We start from the raw sequence: 19,214 nt of genomic DNA, 5'->3' as shown, positions 1-19,214 counted from the left end.
ATACATTAAAAATTACAGTTGTTTTACAACTATAACTTTCATAGCTGTAACTCTTCCGTCTTTTCTCTCTCTCTCAAAAAAAAAAAAAAAAAAAAAAGAATTTTATACACCTAGAAATTTAATTTGATGCCTTCTTTATTCGAAAATTACTTGAGTTTTCCCATTTGGCAGACACTGGTTCTTCCACCCCTACTGTTTCTCCTCCAGCTTCATTCACTTTCTTGTATTACTAATGGAGGTGTTAAAATTCTCCATTATAATTCTCTTTTTGTCTGCTTCGTTATTCAGGAAAGTTCCTTCATTACATTTCTATTCCATAATGATAACAGAGTTGTAGGAATTAGGCCCATTCTGTATGGGTGAATGTGAGGAGGTATCAGCAATATACCCAGAATTATTTTACGGAGTATCATATGGTGTATTATGGGAATTAACCAAAGCTTTTTGATGAAGAAATGGATTCATTAAAAACCGAGTGCTAAAACTGGGGTAAGCAAGGATTTCCATTGTGAAAGAGCCAATAACTGTGTTGGACTGCAAGCGGGCATCACGACCACATCACTGTCGAGATACGTGCATAGGAGTGCAGGCGCAGAGTGGCTTGCCCTGCCTATAGAGCTGGCGGCCAGCTGCCTTCCACGCTAACAGCGATGCCCCGGAGAGCTCCCAGAGCAGCTCCAAGTACAGCACGCCGCAGAAACTTAGAGCAAGGGGGAGAGAGGAAGGAAATGTTTCTGTGAGCTCTGTGTTAGCAGAGAAGTCATAAGCCTTTTTTTGACTAGGTAATGATGGAAAATAGCATAATGAGAAAATAGGGAAAATAGGGAGGAATAATACAGAAAAAGGGAGGTGCTAATGACCTTGATGGTGGCCAAGTAACTGTTTCCTTCCATATGCACATCAGACGTTGCTGCCTTTTCCTCTCTGCGCTTTTGTCTGCCAACAGGAATCTCTTTTGCCTTATCCAGACTGGCATTCACTTTGCTTTTGTGCAGATCCTTACTTCTTCTGGAAATTCAGAAATTGGAGAGAGTACAGATTGTTCCTTTGTGGAAAAGGTAAAGAGCAGTCTCATTTGGAACGTATCTCTTGATTTCCCAGTGTTTTTACAGGTGTTAATTCCGACCTAACCCAAGCAAACCAAGGACTGTGGGTTAAGCTACTGAGTCTTAAATTCATGCTTGAGTAGGTATTCATAAGCAATATAACAATTTGTGATTGGCTATGGAGAGATTTATATTTTGGTTAAACTGTATTATGGAGTCTTTTTTAAGACATCGTGAAATAGAGAATTCAATCTCTGCCTTGATAGTTCGTGAAATAATCACCCACAATATTAAAATCTCTGCTGTTTTTTAATTTGGATGTATCTGGTTTTGATTTCCTGTCCTTTTCCCTGTCACCATCAGATTAATCATACTTGTGGTAGGATCAGGATACTTAGGAGGGATGCAGATCCAGACATTTCTTGATATTCTTTGGGATAATGCAAGCAGATTAATTTCTGTAGCTCCTTTTTGCACCCTGTTCACATGCTTACATCCATTTTAAAATCTGCTCCCAGCACTATAATATAAATTATATCAGTGTCATATATAAAAGTAAACATCATCTTCTGGTTCTTGCCCATTTACTCATCCAAGTATGGGTTTGTCCTTTTGACCACTGCCCTGGAAGTTCAGTTATTTGGCCAAATTAGATCCTGAAATTAATTTAAAAGCTGTTTATTTTCAGGTTTCCCTCTCCGTACTTATAAGAATTGCCAGTGTTCTGTGTTTCAGGGAAATAAATTTCATTTATAAACACAAATGCTTTTAATATGAGCAAGAATATACTTAAATGTAATAATTAAAATACATTTTTTCATATTTAAAGAGTGCATGTTTGACAAATGATGTCACACATTGTACAATCTCTTATATTTTAATCTTCTAAATCTGCCTAAAAACTATATTATGAAGCATTTTCACCAATTTTGTTCTAAAACATAAGAAAAAGAATTCTGTGAGAATTTTAAAAATCAAAATAGCAGAATTTGAGGGTCAGTAAGAGTCCACAGAGACTTCCATCAGAAAGAAGTAATGGAAGTGCTACAAAATGAATGCAGATGGTGGTAGTACTCCATTGCGATGTTCTGTTTCATTTGTGCTATTTGGTGCTATTTGGTTTTATATTTTATTGCTGGTTACAGAACACATCTGAAAGTGACAATGATGAAGTTGATGGCAACAATATATGTGGTTTCAGAAAGAAAAAGGGAGTCAAAGGTCCTACAAAGTACGTTCCTCCTTTAGAAAATGAGAAGATGGAGCTGTCCTGCACCTCAAAAATACCAGAATCTTGTCCCCTTCAAGCGACCAGTGATTGCTCAGAACCACCATCAAACGAGCCTCTTCAAAACCTGACTAGCATTCCTCCAGTACAAACGGACAGAGCGGGTCGTGACAGTTCCCATACCAGCAGCGACGTGAAAGAAGGCATGTCCGGAGAAATGCGAGAAATCCAGGAAAATGCTGACACCAGGAAAAGAATAATAGGAAAAACTCACAAGGAAATAGATACACCAGCTACAATGGAGCAGCCCACGGGCGTGCAGCCTGCGAGGAGCGCAGGGAAAGCTGGGTGCGCAGAGGCAGCGCGCGGGGGAGAGGGCGGTGAGAAGACAGAGAGTAAGCAAGAAGAACGGGATGGGATGGTAGAAAAAGATGTGAAGTTTCACGTGACAAAGACGGGCTCCCTGGGCAGTACTGTAACCATTCATGGAAGCAGTACTGCCGAGTCCTTCACAGGGGCACCTGACATTTCTAAGCGAAGTTTGCAAGAGTTGAAGAATGTGCTGAGTGAAGGTCCTCTGCCCGATTATGGGCCCAAGTGCAGTGGCAAGGCAGGTGGCATTTTTTCTCAGAAAAATTCAAAGCCCTGGGAGAAAACAGCTGACAAGCAGGGCCGACCCTTTGAGACTTTTAGTCCCCATTTTGGAGAGGAGAATCGAAAGTACCACAGCTTCCACAAGGAAGGAGTGGGTCAGCAGAGCAAACCTCTCCTGGTCCTCAGCGCTGCTGGGTCTGATCAGCAGCAACCAGTGGGAAGTGACGTGGATCAACTTATTCTGAGACTACCGGCAGCTTCTACACATGCAGAAAGCACCGCTCCCGAGATTCAGTTTGACTCCTCCGCAGGCCAAGCTGGTAAGGATATTTAAACATCACCTGCTGTCCTGTTAAATAAAATGCTACTGTTGTTTTGTGGGGTTCTGTTAAATTGCAAGCTTTAGTCAGAGCTAGCACATGAGAGAATTGACACCTGTGGTTTCTGTGTGATTGGGTCGGGTCAGAAGTTGTACTCTACATCTTTGCTTCTTTTTTTTTTTTTTTTTTAAGGCATTTATGAAACCCAGCTGCCTGCCAAAAACTGCCACGCACAAGTGGTCCTGTCTTATTCACTAAAACTGAAATATTTCCTCATTTAAACTGAGCTCAGGCAACATTTCCCAAAGGTCTGCTAGACACTGCAATGCTCTGATGGCATCTGGGCTTCTTAAAATTTCCTTTTTGTTAACATTTCCAGCAGTGGAAATTGCTCCCATGTAGGGATGATGTTTTCAATTATCCGTCCTGTGAGAGGACTGGAATGCTAAAACATCTAATATAAACTATAGAGGAAGAAAAGCAAATGAGGCAGAGAACTTCCACTTATCTTCATGCTGTTCAATAAGTCCATTTTGGAAGTGTTTATAGAGCCAATTAATTGCTACTAATAGGCTGTGGTTTCTTTGAAACAGTAAAGGCTATACTTCTGGGCTAGCTGGATCAGCAAACAGAGAACTACCATTAGCTATGATAATGTAATGAGCTTGAGCAGTTCATTGTTTTGTGTCTATTCCAGGAAGCACACAAACAACAATTTGCCAGTTGAATAGATATCAGATTAACAAATTTCCAGGAGCATGAGGCTCAGATCATATTATCAGCTTTTCAGGATAAATATCTTACCCTCTGACTTATCTCACTGATACAAGAAATATGAATCTTACCTCTTCACTGATAAAATACCTTGTCCATCATTAACTACATAATAAAATATAATGGTAGCAATTAAATTTGTACAACAATATTAAGTTATCCTACTTTTTTAAAAGTCACCTTTCAGATGGGTAGAAATATTGCTATACATATTCTGAAAACAGACAATTTGAATATATCAAATATTGTGAGCTACAGCAGGATTTCTCAGGAAAACATATTGTGTTACCCAGTTTGAACAAGTCTGAACAAGATATCCATGAACATTATCAGTGCTAACTCAAGGCACTGCATGAGAAATATAAAGCTTTGAAAAGATATTTTGCACTCAAACCACTCTCTATTCATATCTATTAGAATAAATAGGTTAGAGGATTATTTCTCAGCCTACACTTGATGCTGTTCCCTTTCCAGATTACACTGTTTTTCACATTGCAGAAAGGCTAGCGAAATGAATCGTGAAATTTAGATTACTACTGTTTTCCCATCTGCAAAACCAGCAAATACCTTTTAAAGTATTCTTTGTCATAACACCATTTACAAGGTAAAGAGAACTAATGACATTAATTGTAGATTCTACAGGGAGATTTCAACCCAATTTTAGCCACTTAGAGTGAGGTGGCTAATCCAAGCTTGTTACCTAGTCATTTGGGAAAGAGGCATTTTGTCTTCAAAGAGGGGTTGATGAGAAATTGACCTCTGGAGGTGGGCATCTCTTTCCACTCAATGGGGAAGAAGTCCCATGATGACTACTTCAGATTATTTGCTAACTCTGAAATACCCAACGCTACCTGGGGTTAATCCTACTCTGTATCACTGGCAGTAACAACGACTGTAAGAGAATTATAGATGAGAACTAACTATGAAGGGAAATGGGGGAAAACTGTTTTGTTTCATCAGAAACACATCCAAACTGAGAGTTTTGGAATCTCACAAGGTTTGGATTCTATTTGGCTTTGACCAAATAAACTGTAGGGTTCAGTATGTGTTTCCACTAGTAAATGGAAAAAACAAAAATAGTTTCTACTTAATTAGAAATATATGGGTTTGAAATTTAATTTTCATTGAATACATTCAGTAACTTAACTGCAGAGAAGAAAGTTTTAGATAACATTCTGCAGTCTTTAATGAACCTTTGCATAAACAGTATGTAGAGTATTTCATCGCTGTCAGTGATAATTTAAGATTGCTGAGATACAATCCTGAATATTTTATTTTTATGACTAAAATATTATCTTAAATGTTTTAGTTACCAAAATATCTGAACAGAAGTATTGGATCTAGACATATCTCAATATTGAGTAGATCTGAAATACAACCTCTTATATTTTGCAATTTTTCAAATATTTAAATTTGCTCTAATTGGAAATCTTGATCCAATTTTTTCCCCAAACATTTGATTTAAAAAATATACAGAAATAAATTGTTCTCTTCTTCTCTTTGTTTCTTTAATATGGAATACAAAGTAGGAGAGCATTGAAATTATATGACTATATACACATACATGATTATCACATAAACAGTACCCAGTGCATTGACTTAGTCACTATATTGAGTACTATGCACATTTGGATGCCATGGCCAAAGAAGGAATATGCCTTATTGATCTAAAAGTGCACAGTTCAGGGACAATCTCTAGAGGTCAGCAGTAGAAAGGTTAAGACACATAGTTGAGCATTAGTGATTCAGTATAATGCAGAAGACTGAAATACAGTCATGTTAGTTACATGGTTAACATCTCTCTAATATAATTCTGATTGGAAACTGTGGAAAATATTACTGCATGTGCATTTTGTCCATTGCTTGTCAGCTCTTTTATAGAAGAAGTGCTTGGACATTGAAAAAAATAATAGAAAAGAGACAGACATGCAAGGTATTTTGATCAACATGAAAAATATTACTTGGACAGTGTCAGAGAAACTGGAGCTGAAGTTAAAGCTAAAGCTCTTTTAATTTAATTCATCACCATGGAAAGACAGAAACTATCAGACATAGCTAATTAGGCAAATATAGTGACTGCACTAACATGAATTTATGAATTTTATTTGCATAAGTATCTCTATATGATAATGATGTGCACTTGTGCAAATTAGTATGTAGTTGTTAACAATCAGGTGTTTCTTAAGCTGTTCAGTGCCTGCATTCTTGGGACACCAAGAGAGAGGCTTCCAAACAGTAAAAATTAAGATGAAATTTAATATATGTAACATTATATAACACTTTGTAGTATGTACATACACACATATGTACATATATACTATCTGTATAATATATATAGCATATACCATAAGTGTATATTGACCCCTCTGAACTCAGATCTTATCACATGCTGCTCTGCATCCTATTAAATTAGAGTATTTATACTATGGTAGCCAGAGAGGAAGCCAAAGAAAATAACTTTATTTGAGCAATGTGAAGTTCCCAAGGATCATGATACACCACACTGTTGGGGTTCTCCTTGTCACAGGGGACTGCCAGAGTCAGGGACTGCAGGTGGCTTCAGCAGCCACCTGCACTGCGCATGGTCAGAGGGACCTGCAGAACCTGGTGCCACCATGCAGGCTCAGGAGAGATCTCTCTTCTGGACCTTATGAGACAACAGCACCTCCAGGTAGCTGTAGGTGGATAACACACTGGAATCAGGCTGTCACCTGAGGCTTTAGATTCCCTTCGTACATCTCGGTGTGTAGCTGGAGACAAAGTAGTTTGTCAAACTCTCTCTTGAGTGCAGACTGCAGAGCTGGGTCCCCAGGAACCTGAGCAGTTCCAGGACCAGGTCCTCTCAATAGGGCTCATCTTCTTGAGCATATATCAAGCGAGGCCATGTAAATATGACCAGGATGGGATCAGGAATTGTAGAAGAGAGAAGGAAATTTGTGAAGGAAGAAAATATAACTTAGCTATAGCTGCAGGCATCAGTAGCTACCTAGTGACCATTGAAACTTTAAATGCACAGAAGAAAAATGATTGAACACTCCAAGAATCACAGGAAATGTTATACGGATGCTGACCCCAAACACTAAGTTCCTTTGCTAAGTTGTCTTTTTAAAGAAAAGCATATCAAGTAGCTACTAACAGGCTATCTTTTATTCTTAAGAGTGGAGTTCATCAGTCCCACAAGCAATTCCCTTTTCCATCACAATGAATAATCTCATGTTGTAATTCTTGACTTGTTTAAAGTCTCTTTGGGAGTTAAAGACTCTTCAGGAGCTGTAAGTGGACAATCAGGAGATATAAGTGGACACAGGAGAGGTATCTAAGTTCCTGCTCCAGGTACTTCATATTCACTGCCTCTGCAGTCATCCCTGCAGAATAACCATGTCTTACTTTGGGTATTACTTAGCACTGTGTTTTTCACTTGGAACTGTTCTCTGCTTTGTTTTTTTACATGATCTGTGCTGTTTTTGCATCTCTCCTGAAGTGAAAAAGCAAAGCCATACTGTTTGTTCATGTTCCTTCCTCATGCCCTATCTGCAGTTCAATAAAATTTTTCTAATATTTCTTTTTCTACATTTTGAACTCAACTTGAACATAGCAGGGCTGAAGCTCAGCTCCTTTCTAAACCTTCTTGATTGCCCTTATTTTCTGTTGAACAAACCATCATATTTTCTGCCTATTTCTTTCCTTTTCCCTCTGAACTGAGCTATATACAACTTGCTATTTTTTTTTACCTTACAAGCTTTAAGAGCAGCTTAAAGCAAACCAAAACCCTTAAGTCCTTTATCTTCCATAGTAATAGCTGAAATCTTCCCTCTCTGTGACTCTGTATGTTTTTCCATTTTTCCCCTCATTCTATACAAAACAAAAATGCTCAGACAGCACTTCCATCCTATCTTTCTGAACTATTGTCCCTCCTTCATGTGAGATCCAACTCCTCTGACTCTGGTGCCCGTAGTAAGCTAGTCATCCTCTGACTCTATGAGAGAAAGAGGTATATTCAGTCAGTAATTTTTCCCACCCATTGGTGATGCTTACTTTCTTCCTAGTAATTGTGAAATGTTGCCAAAATAATTAGTTTAGATCTAAGATAAGTGAAATGCATTCTCTGCTTGATCTCTCTGCCAGCTGCCTCTCCTACAACATATTCAAGAAGAGTTTAGTCCTTACCTTCAATACTGTGCAAAATCTTCTCTTCCCTAAATAACCTTGCTTCCCATTTAATGTGGCACCTTCACTCATTCTCACTGGATTTTTTTTTAATTAGATCAAACATTTTTAGAGCAAGAAGAGATGCACAAGTTTGCAATTGTGCATCCCTTGGTTCATGGATCTTCGCTCAGTGACTCCTTCCTTAAATCTAATTTTTCTGTTTGAGTTTGAAGAAAGATGTGCCATCCTAGATCCATCATATTTAGGATCATTAGTTAGGTAGTTCCAGTGGGTATTACTCACCTTAATTTTTTTTCAGACACCTACATATCTTGTTTTCAAATCCTCTTGCCTAAGTGGAATATTTTCTAATGTGTCTATAAAACTGTGATAATTTTCTCTTTCAATAGAGAAGAACCATTTTTATAAAACTCTGGAAGATAGAAAAAAAATGAGTGACTTATTTTATCTTTCATCTATTGAGAAATAAAATCTTTTTTGGCATTCGATTCTTGATAATGTAGATACTCTGAGAAGCTGTGTCATGTTGTTGTCATACAGTTTGGAAAGAATAATTCATGGATGATTGAAGCTCTCCATTGGTCTCTAAATTAGCTATAAAACTCACAAAAAAGAGCTGAGCTTCTCCATGGCCATACCAGTAAAAAAGTCTGCTTCACAGTTAAGATTAAAAAGGAAAGAAGCCTATCATGAGACAAAGAAATAGATGGAAAAACATTGAAAGTATCAATATCAAACAGATCAGGGAAACATTTTTACTGTCTCCCATGCTTTGATAAGTTTCTAGTATGCTTACATATTTATTTCCCTGCTAGGGGTCTTGCAGGGGAGCGAAAATAAGAGGTAGGAAACATCTTTTTATGTACTTTGCTGCAGAAATCAAACACTTTACTGACCTATCAGTAAACATTTTTGGTGAAACTATTTTTGGATGAAAAAGAAATGTAGTTTACATAATGTTTTCAACTGAAGATTCTTATGATCACTATTCGCATCAATAATACTATTCAAGTGTAACCTAGTACTCATTTCTATTTACTATGTTAAAACCCAGAAGGGAATAGAAAAGAGAGGCTTTAAATCCTAGCAATAAGAATGATGTCTAGCATAGGAAAAGCTGTGATATGAGGTTTGAGAAACAGAGACTGTTAATGTTTGAAGACAAACATGAGAACAGCAAGAAACATGCTGTATGAGCCAAGTAGATTGGCTGTTCTTAAATACACACAAACCGTAGTCCTGTAAAGATGAGCAGACATATTTAAATTAGTAGTGACAGGAATTTCCATAGGATTTAGAAGGGTATAGATGTGTGATTACCCTGTGGGACTCATTGCCAGTGGATATCATGCGCCCAAGGTATCCGTTTTTATAAAGGGGGTCAATATTCACGTAGGTCTTCAGAGCACCCTGTGTTAGATTTCGAAGGATGAAGAAGAAATTAAGACAAATTTGGATATTAACCCTTCCGCTCCTAACCAGAAGACCACCTTTTTAGTGAGGAACTGCAAAAGCCATTCTCTTTAGACAGATTATTTTGCAAAGAATGCCTTGCCTTTCCTGTTGATAGCCGGTATCAGAGACTGCTCTAGCGCGATGAAACGCTGCCTTGACTGGCACAGCAATTCCTACATTTGCAAGGGTTTTTATTTCCCTGCCACTCTGAGACAGTCACAGGTGCCACAACGAGCAGAGGGACGTGTGCGCTGACGCTGTGTGGGACGCAGGCGTGACCAGACACCATCTCAACGGGGCAGGGGGAGCGTGCGCAGCAGCTGCGTGGCTGCAGCGGGGTCGTTTCGGGAGGGAGCACATCTGGCACAGCTGCAGACAGAGTGGGAGGAAGAAACCGGAGGAGGGCTGATGGAAACACGTCTCCTTCTCCAGTGCATGATTTGTACCTGTAGTCTACCTGCTGGTATCTGCTGTTATTGCCTTTTGTTATGTTGGTGGTCGCGTTTCTCAGTGAAGAGTTTCCAATATTACTACATTTGTTAGGTCAGCCTGTTCCTGTCATTGTCAAGTCCCCTGGCACCATGTAGCACATTCTTTTAGTTTCATCAGTCTGACACAGTCACCTCTTGTAGAGCTGAGAAATTGTTTGCTTTAGATGCGGTGTGATTTAATAAGGGACCATGGGAAAGGATTTCTTTGAACAAGCAGATAATGACAGATTGATCTGGGACATGTGCACTTTCTTCTGTTGTGGCACTTTTCTGTTGCTGGAAAGATAAAGCTGATGTTAACTATTTGCCCTAGCCTGATGTCAGCTGCCCTCAGCAATCTGAATTATTTCAATATTAATAATCTAAGAATGGCACCACTCTTCTGCTAGACATAATAATATAATTAGTGTAATTTGGGGGTTTTGTAATATTTTTAGTTTTATGTCATTAATATTTTTTAAATGTGTGAAGATATTTTCTTTTTATTTGTAGATATTTTGTAGTAATAAAAGAGGCCCAGAAAGCTAGGGAAACAGTTAAGACTCATGAATACCATCCTCCCTCATAAGAATGTAAGACTTGTAGACTGTGTATCTAAGTCAGCTAGAGCTTTCTAATTCTTATTTATTAGCTACCTTTTCTCCAGTAACTAATGCTCTGGATAATAACTGTATGAACTGGGAAAAGACAGAGTACTCAGTTCCCTATGATACCTTTCCAAACTTGAGTCATCATTGGCTTCATAGACTTAGTTTGCCAGTGATTTATTTAGCAGCTACTAATAAAATATATTTTGGGACTTGTGCTGGAGAAAAGTAAGTACTGTCAGTAGTTATTCACTAAATATTATTTAAGAAACAAACCCATTTTCATATTTCCAAAATCAGTCAGAGATATTAAGTCATGATGCTATTTTTTATCTATCATACAATTTACAGAAACAACTTATTTCAATGTGAAAAATAATCTGCAAATGATATAAAAGATGAACTGCCTATAAAAAGTGTGTGAAAGTTGCGAGAGTGTTTCTGTTGATGCTAACAGATTTTGGATAAAGGCTATTGCAAATAAATATCTGTCTTTTGACTAGCAGGCTGTCTAGGCTGGTATATAGCCTAATTTTAGACTAATATTAGACCAATATATAAATTTTAGTCTCATCATCTCGAAAGATCTATCATTAATCATAACAAGTCTAACTGGAGAAGATAAATTCTTGCTTCTTCAGTTAATAATTTTTGCTTGCTTAATGTTCTTTAAAAACATTATAGGAATTTTCTGTTAATTTATGCTATTTAATATAATCTAATTATGTGTTTATGCATTTATTCAAATAACTTTAGCTTGAAGACAACAGTTATATATAAAATTTGGAAAATTACCTACCATTGGTGTATGTTTAAATTAAGTTTATTTGTACCTTTACTTTCAAAACAAATTAATACATCATTAATATGAATGCATGTCAGATTTGTGTTTTTCTTCAATACTGATTTTATATAATTTCCATCTCTTAGGAGCATTGGTTTAATTAAGTACTTGTGTAAGAGTTAAAGTTGTCGTTTTTTGTGAATTATATGTTTTTACCTGAAAAATATTTCCTCAGCAGGTGCAAATTTAACAGGCAACATTTCAGGATGTTATAAAAAATACTTACGAAATTTTCAACGAAAGTTGACAATATTGTAATGTCAAGGCCTACCAGTCAAACTTTACTCTGAATAATATGAAGATATAAAAATTTCTGTGTGACAAGTGGTAGACAGGAAATGTCTTCCACCTTTGCACAGGAAATTAAATGTGTGTAGAATAAGGGATTGAGCACTGCTTTTCCAAAGACAAAAACTTGAGGTTTCTGTCCCTGGAGATGAAGAAAATGCTACTCACTGTAATCTGTAGGAAGATTTTCAGAATATTTTTAAATTCTATTTATCTAATAAATAGGAACAGTTCATTAGTTGTTAATAAACTTCTAATGGATGGTCAGGTTCATAAAAAGGTCAAATCTGCTAAATGTCAGTAAACATTTATGTTGTAAAACAATGTTATGGGATGACTGAAGTGGTATTCAAATAGCTATTACTTGGATGACATATGCAAGAAAGGCCAGTTTACATATCCTCCCCGCTCGCTCTTGTGTTTTGGCAGCGTCTGTAACAGAGTGTTACACAGAATATTTAAACAGGACTTCCTTATTTAATGTATAGGATTTAAGGGACATAGTGCCTTAGTGTTTATAGAACATAGAGGAAAAAAGTTATTTTCACAAGCAGCTTACAGCTGAAGCAGACCAAAGGGGAAGATGGCACAAGGAGAAGTGGATGTGGCAATTTTTTTTTTTTCTTGCTTCTACCTTTTCAATTTTTACTCTTTTTTTTTTATAGACTCTTATATTTACTTAAAATTTTGTCCTGTCCTTTCACCTGTCATTCCTCAGGGAGCACTGTTATCACTTAACTTCTTCTTACTTTACTGACCTAAAGTATCCTTGTCACCTCCTTGCCATCTGAAGGTGGAGGATACTCCAGTAATATTCAAAGGCTCCAAGAAGTCTATGACTGTGGATGAATTTGCTGCCTTTTCAGGGAATAATCAGACAGCCTTGTGCTGGGCTAGCTGGAGAGCCTCCTTATAGCCTCTCAACTGGCATTCTTACTTGCCCCGAAGGAGAGGTCAAAAGAGATATGTTTGTACCTGCTGGCTACTGCTAAAGGAGATACGCTCCAGTTTGGGTAGCCTGGTACTGGAGAGATTGGGAGTGCTCCCATCAACCTTTGTAGTGCCTTTGCATGAAGCTTTTAACTTCCACTTGAAGGGCAGTGATGAGTGCTTGCTGGTGGTGATCTTCCACCGTGGATCTGAAAGATTGCAAAAATTCATCTGATCATATTCTCAGCCTCTTAGGAAGAATGGAGAACTTTCCTCTCAGAAATGTAGAAAGAAATAATTTTTTGCATTTTTTCATATCTCAATATCAAATTTTAACCTTGATCTAGTTAGTTTATTGTACTAAATGGAAATTAATACCTTATGTAGTTTAACTTAAATAATAACAGTACATAGACACTCAAAAGAAAAGCAGACTAAGATATCAAGAGGTTTGTGAAAGGAAGTTACTGTGCCCAGCTCTCTGGTCCATTACAGAAGTTATACACAGATGTTACGGCTTTCATGTCAAGAAGTTTATACAGTCCTACAGTTGCTGTAATGCAGTTAAGAAGACAACTCCATAACAACAAGAGCATAAATGCATAACCTTCTCCTAAAAGTCTGCTGCCTCTAGTGGAGAAGACTACGGGCCTCCTCAGGAGGTCTTGAGAAAGGTTTAGTAGAAGACAAGAGCCCTTTATATAATGTTTCTGTATCCATGCACTTTTCAAAGGCATTGAAGAAATATAGCATCTGAATTCTATCAGCTTGCAGTGGGAAATAGGTATCCAGCTGACATTTGTGCTCCTGAAAACACCCAACAAACCAGCTGAGATATCCCTCAGAAATTCCTGGCTTTACTACCATTCCCCTGCGTTCTCTTACCAACAAGAAAAAAAAATTAAGTTATAGACCATTCAAAAAAATAAGGGTTTTAATACAGGTCCTCAGGTGGGAGAAAAAAAAAGTGTGTGTGTTTACAAAAATGCTCTGTGTTCCATATCATACAATCATAGAATGGTTTGGCTTGGAAGGGACCTCAAAGATCACCAAGTTCCAACCCCCCTGCTGCCATGGGCAGGGACACCCTCTGCTAGACCAGGTTGCCCAAAGCCCCATCCAACCCGGCCTTGAACACTTCCAGGGATGGGGCCTCCACAACCTCTCTGGGCAACCTGTTCCACTGCCTCACCACCCTCACAGTGAAGAATTTCTTTCTAACATCTAATCTAAATCGACCCTCCTTCATCTTAAACCCATTACCCCTTGTCCTGTCACTACACTCCCTGATAAACAGTCCCTCCCCATCTTTCCTGTAGGCCCCTTCAGGTACTGAAGGGCCGCAATTAGATCTCCCCGGAGCCACCTTTTCTCCAGGCTGAACAACCCCAACTCTCTCAGCCTGTCCTCATAGGAGAGGTGCTCCAGCACCAGTATATCTTTTTCTTATTTTTGTTTTTTCATTCCATGTCACGGTTTCCCACTATTGCACTTTTTAGGAGAACAGCCTGTATTCCAGCATTCATTATTTTGTTTGACGTGAACATTCCTCTTCACTTACAGCGTCCAGCAGAGAGCCTGATGTAAACGGCCTTGGAAGTCCAACTCTCCTTCACCTGTTCTCTCATATTGAATTTATTAAGCAGCAGATGGCCAGGGACAACGTACAGTTTGTCAGATTTGAATCAATAGACCTCCATGGTGTGTCAAGATCAAAGAATGTTCCTTCTCGCTTTTTTCACGTGAGTTTTTTTGTTTCTAGCTGTAGCTTTATGTGTTTTTATGGCCCTGTCCTTAATTTATATTTTATAGGTTTTTTTCATAGTGCAGGCAGAAACTCAAACTTAGAACAAATTATCTGTTCCCTCCACTTAATGTTCCCAAAGGATCTGGATTTTTTTTCAGCACTGCAACCATCTATTCCTCTGTACCCCCAAATAGTAATCTAATTAAATAAGGCTAGTAATTTCAGTTCTTTGAACTTCTAATAATCTCTTTCCTCTGAATTATCTTTTCAGGTTCAATGCATTATAAAGATTTTGTTTTACTGAACATCAGTAAATTGCAAAAGGAAAGGAGTAAACATTAAAAGAAGGATAACTGAATGAAAAACATTTTAGCTGTTAGAAATTTTATAGTCATCAATCATATAAGAAAATACCATGCATTGGGTTGCATGATGACTTAACAACAATATTTGCTATATTGATGATTCAGGAAATAAGAACCAAATTAGGAGGCAATTCTCACCGTGTTTATCCTTGACTGATCAGCCTTTTCAGTATATTGCTTCTGTGATACTTCATGTGCATAACTACATTATACTTTCATTCACATATCACTAAGAACATTTTAAGCTTTACTGAGTGATCACAAAAAAAGATATGAACATGGAAAGACGTAGAGCACTTTTATTTCAAGTTCCTTCTAAAGCCTAAACCATGTTGTCATTATTTCTCTTTTAGATATTGCTAAACTGCAACTGTATCATCCAGATACAATTTGCTCTCTCTGATGTCATTTGGATTTTATCAATCCCAATTCTTGGGAGGGTTGGTAGGTTAAGTGCAGCTTCTCTTTCAGTTGTTATGCCAAGTTGCAAATGTCTAGATCAGCTTGTTCAAAGAAAGCTTTTGTGTTTACCTTACAATCTGAACAAATTGGAGCTTTGGATGACAGTCTAAATTTTTGGACACTAAAAAAAATGTGTATGTGTGCACACAGACATGTGTGTATACATACAGAGTACATACAGAATAACTGAGAATAATTTCCTCTTTTCTTTTTTTTTTTTCTACTTTTTTGGAGGGGGGTGAAGGGTTGGAGGAGGTAGAAGTAGTACTATAGGGTAATCACCTTCAACACCTTTCCAGTGTCAAATGGACAACTTAGACGTCTTGGAGCAGTATTGACTATAATGTGCAGTTTTGGTTATGGGTGTCATGCAGGGACAACTGCTACCACTGGACTGCCACGTACTTAAGAGAAGGCAGACTTTATTCATTTATTTATTTATCTATCTATCTATCTATCTATCTATCTATTAATTTATTTTAAGAGAAGACACTGTATGCAGTTTGAAGTATTTTAACAATTTTTCATCTAGATATACAAAATTTTGTTTTTTTCAGCTCTGAGCTTACCCCTTTTTAGGTTTATTCTGTCTATTCTGCTCACGCAGATTGTAATCCTTTCCCCTTAGAAAAATAAAGGTAAGATACAAACATGAGCCAAATTTCACTTGATAGAACTTGGCATAATTGCAGTTTTCATTACCTAAAGGTCTGAGTGTAAGATAAGTTGTAAAGGTGCTTGTTTGAAGATGATCCTTCCTTGTGGTCCTATCTACATTTCATTTGTGTAAGCTGAAGCTCTGTGTTCAAATGGAGAAGGAAGTATAATTATGAGTTTATGCTGTTTGCTACCTAGAGGAGGAGTACTGAAAAACTAGAGTAATTTCTAGCTTGGAAGTGCTTCCCTGCATTTTACCCCCAAACTTCTTAAGTCCAGAAAGTGAGAATTTTCAGTTAAAATTTGCATCTGAAAAATGGTGAGGTATGTGTTATGGCATATAAAGAGAAGTCACAGCCTGAATTCTTGCCATGAGTCTTGTATGGTAATTTGGATCTATGTAAAGGAAATGCTCAGAGGATATGAAAAGCTTATAGAGTAACTATAGATAGAAGTTTGACTTGCAAAGTTTGCACATAACTGATGATGCTCAGAATTGTATAAGGACCATGAAAGATAGATGTTGAACATTTTTTCAGTTCTTTATGGAAATCTAAAAAATGGTCATGGGATACTGGATGCCAGGGTTTTCATACCAATCTTGTAGAAGGTTGCTCTGCTTCGTAATGACACAGTAACTGTGTCATCCTCCACTTTAGAGATCACTGCATTTTAGTGTTCTTTTAGGAAAAATACTACCGTTCTTACTGAGAGTCTGATTTTTATATATTTTGCATACATAAAAATACCGCTGAGTTCTTTTCTCATTTGGTAATCTGTCATTCTGTTCTGTTTAGGAGAAAGCAATCCATGGCATTGCCATGCCCAGAAGTTATCTTGAGCTGACCCTGAATCCTAAAGATAATGAATTAGATTACTTAAATGCAACCAATTTTAATTGTGACATAATCCTGAACCCTGATTTATCAACGTTTCGTATTCTGCCCTGGACTGAGCAGACTGCGAGAGTGATATGCGATTCCTTCACTGTTCTGGGCAACCCGTTAATGACCTCACCGAGGCACATTGCCAAGAAACAGCTGAGCCAGCTTCAGGACAATGGCTTTTCTCTACAGTCTGCCTTCACTTATGAATTTTGTATTTATGGCATTACTGAGGTTGTAAATTCAAAGACAATATCCTTTCCTGCAGCCACGATACTAAATAACCATGACCAGACTTTCATTCAGGAGCTCATTGAAGGAATGTATTATGCTGGTGCCAACATTGAAAGCTTTTCTTCTTCCAGTGGGCCTGGACAAATGGAGATCACTTTTCATCCAGCGTTTGGCATAGATGCTGCTGATAGTGCCTTCACGTTTAGAACAGGCATTAAAGAGGTGGCTAAGAAGTATAACTACGTGGCTAGCTTTTTCTCAGAATCGGGATTCTACAATTCAGGGGCTCTGTCACATAGCCTGTGGGATTTGAATGGCCAGAAGAATTTGTTTTCTGCTGGCTATGGAGTTGAGGAGCTCTCAGATATTGGAAAAAATTGGTTATCGGGTCTCTTGGCGCACACAGCAGCTATCAGCTGCTTGATGGCTCCTACCACCAGCTGCCGTAAGCCTTATTCTAAGTACAGTAAAGAATCAAAAGAGACTGTAAATGCAAAATGGGCATATAATGATAACAGCTGTGCCTTTAACATCAAATGCCACAGTGGAAAAGGCACTCGCATAGAGAATAAATTAAGTTCTGCTACAGCAAACCCCTACCTGGTGCTTGCTGCTACTATTGCTGCGGGTCTGGATGGAGTAAAGAGAGGACTTAGGTATGATGATATGGTCCAGGAAGAAAATCACACTGGTGATCTGAAACCTTCATCAGTCCCTCTGAAACTAGAAGATGCTCTTGTTGCGCTTGAGAAAGATTCATGCATTAAGGAAGCATTAGGCGAAACTTTTGTTCGATACTTTGTTGCCATGAAACATTATGAGTTAGAAACTGAAGAAATGGATAGCGAAAGGAATAAATGCCTGGGGTATTTTATTTAGAAGGAGCACTCTTCTGTAGTGATGCTGTGTAAATGCATACAGTGAATGGCTAAGAATCTTGAAATTAGTAAATATATTTAAAAATGTTTTTAATGCTTTGGGATTTATTTTTCACCTCCTTTGTATAGTACATGGTGATTCCATTTTATTATTTGTATACATTCAGGACAATTCAGTGCAAAGCAGAAATTCATGAAATAAAATTAACAGACTTTTAAAAAATGGCATTTTTTTTTTTTCAATTTAAGTGAACAGATCTGCTGGTGAAAAGAAGAAAAGAGAAGGTGAAATGGAGAAAAGCGACTGCACAACTGTAATAGGATTGTATAATGTACAGAAAAGTAGGAATAATGGGGACAGTGTGAGGGGGCAGGAGAACTGAGGAAGGAGGGGAATTTCTTGTTCAGCATGGTTATGGAATTTCTCCCAGCCTATTCAGTAGCTGAAGGGTTGCTAAACTGCAAGAATCTGAGTTTGATTTATAACTTAGGCTAGAATGATGAACGTTGTAGAGAGAGAGCCAAAGGACTGAGGCTGTAGAACCTGGGAGTCAGGAATCAGTATCTGATCCCCCATGGCAGGGGGGTTGGAACTAGATGATCTTTGAGGTCCCTTCCAACCCAAACCATTCTATGATTCTATGATTCTATGATCTTAATGGACATAAATAAAAAGACAGGAGGGATTATAAAATAATCTGTACCTCAGGAATTCTGCTGTTGAACAAAGTTTGCAAGAAATACAATTGATAAAGATACTGAAAGAAATCAAATGGTGGCTTGAAGACGTAATGATTGATCGAAAGCCAGGAGTGTCAGGCCACTGTGCAATAAAAAAGAAGCTGATATTATGTCTGTTTTGATAGTTAATGGGTTAATTCAGAGTTGAATGGCAAATGAGGGAAAAAAGGGCAAAGAAGCTAGAGAATTAAGAGCTTAAACTGGACTTAATTGGAAAACCTGATGTTATCAAGGATAAAGAAGATGACTGTCAAGAGAAGAATAGAAAGAGTAGGTTAAAAAAGAATGAGTGAAGATGTGAATTCAGATACTGGCAAGTTGTAGGTAAAACAGAGAAAGAGAAGACCAATCCCAAACTTAGAAATCACAGCTGGTGTAAAGAAAAATAAAGTATTTGGAATGGCAGGAGGTGGGTTTTAGATTTGCTCTCTGTTTTTGTTACTGTTGCTGCTGTCATCCTTTACTATTAAAGATAACCCTTGTTTCATCCCCCACCTCTGCATTAACAGTGATTTCTGA

General features: G+C 37.8%; 1 protein-coding gene across 2 annotated transcripts; it reads left to right on the top strand.

Annotated features, from left to right (window-relative positions):
• The first annotated feature begins 764 nt into the window (after nt 1-764).
• Nucleotides 765-18,572, top strand: LGSN (lengsin, lens protein with glutamine synthetase domain). Of its 2 annotated transcripts, XM_075750049.1 has the most exons (4): nt 765-1,058; nt 2,248-3,188; nt 14,291-14,469; nt 16,756-18,572. In XM_075750049.1, exons 2-4 carry the CDS (start codon nt 2,306-2,308, stop codon nt 17,953-17,955), a joined length of 2,262 nt encoding a protein of 753 aa, XP_075606164.1. In that variant the 5' UTR covers nt 765-1,058; nt 2,248-2,305; the 3' UTR covers nt 17,956-18,572. The 2 variants fall into 2 exon arrangements, with proteins under 2 accessions (XP_075606164.1, XP_010303382.2); XM_010305080.2 differs by lacking the exon at nt 765-1,058 and having other exon boundaries at nt 2,102-3,188.
• The last annotated feature ends 642 nt before the right edge of the window (nt 18,573-19,214 follow it).

Source organism: Balearica regulorum, chromosome 3 (assembly GCF_011004875.1).
Source record: "Balearica regulorum gibbericeps isolate bBalReg1 chromosome 3, bBalReg1.pri, whole genome shotgun sequence".
In the NCBI taxonomy this organism is placed as follows: domain Eukaryota; kingdom Metazoa; phylum Chordata; class Aves; order Gruiformes; family Gruidae; genus Balearica; species Balearica regulorum.
Note: the sequence above shows the minus strand (reverse complement) of the source record. Positions and strands in the feature narration are given on the sequence as shown.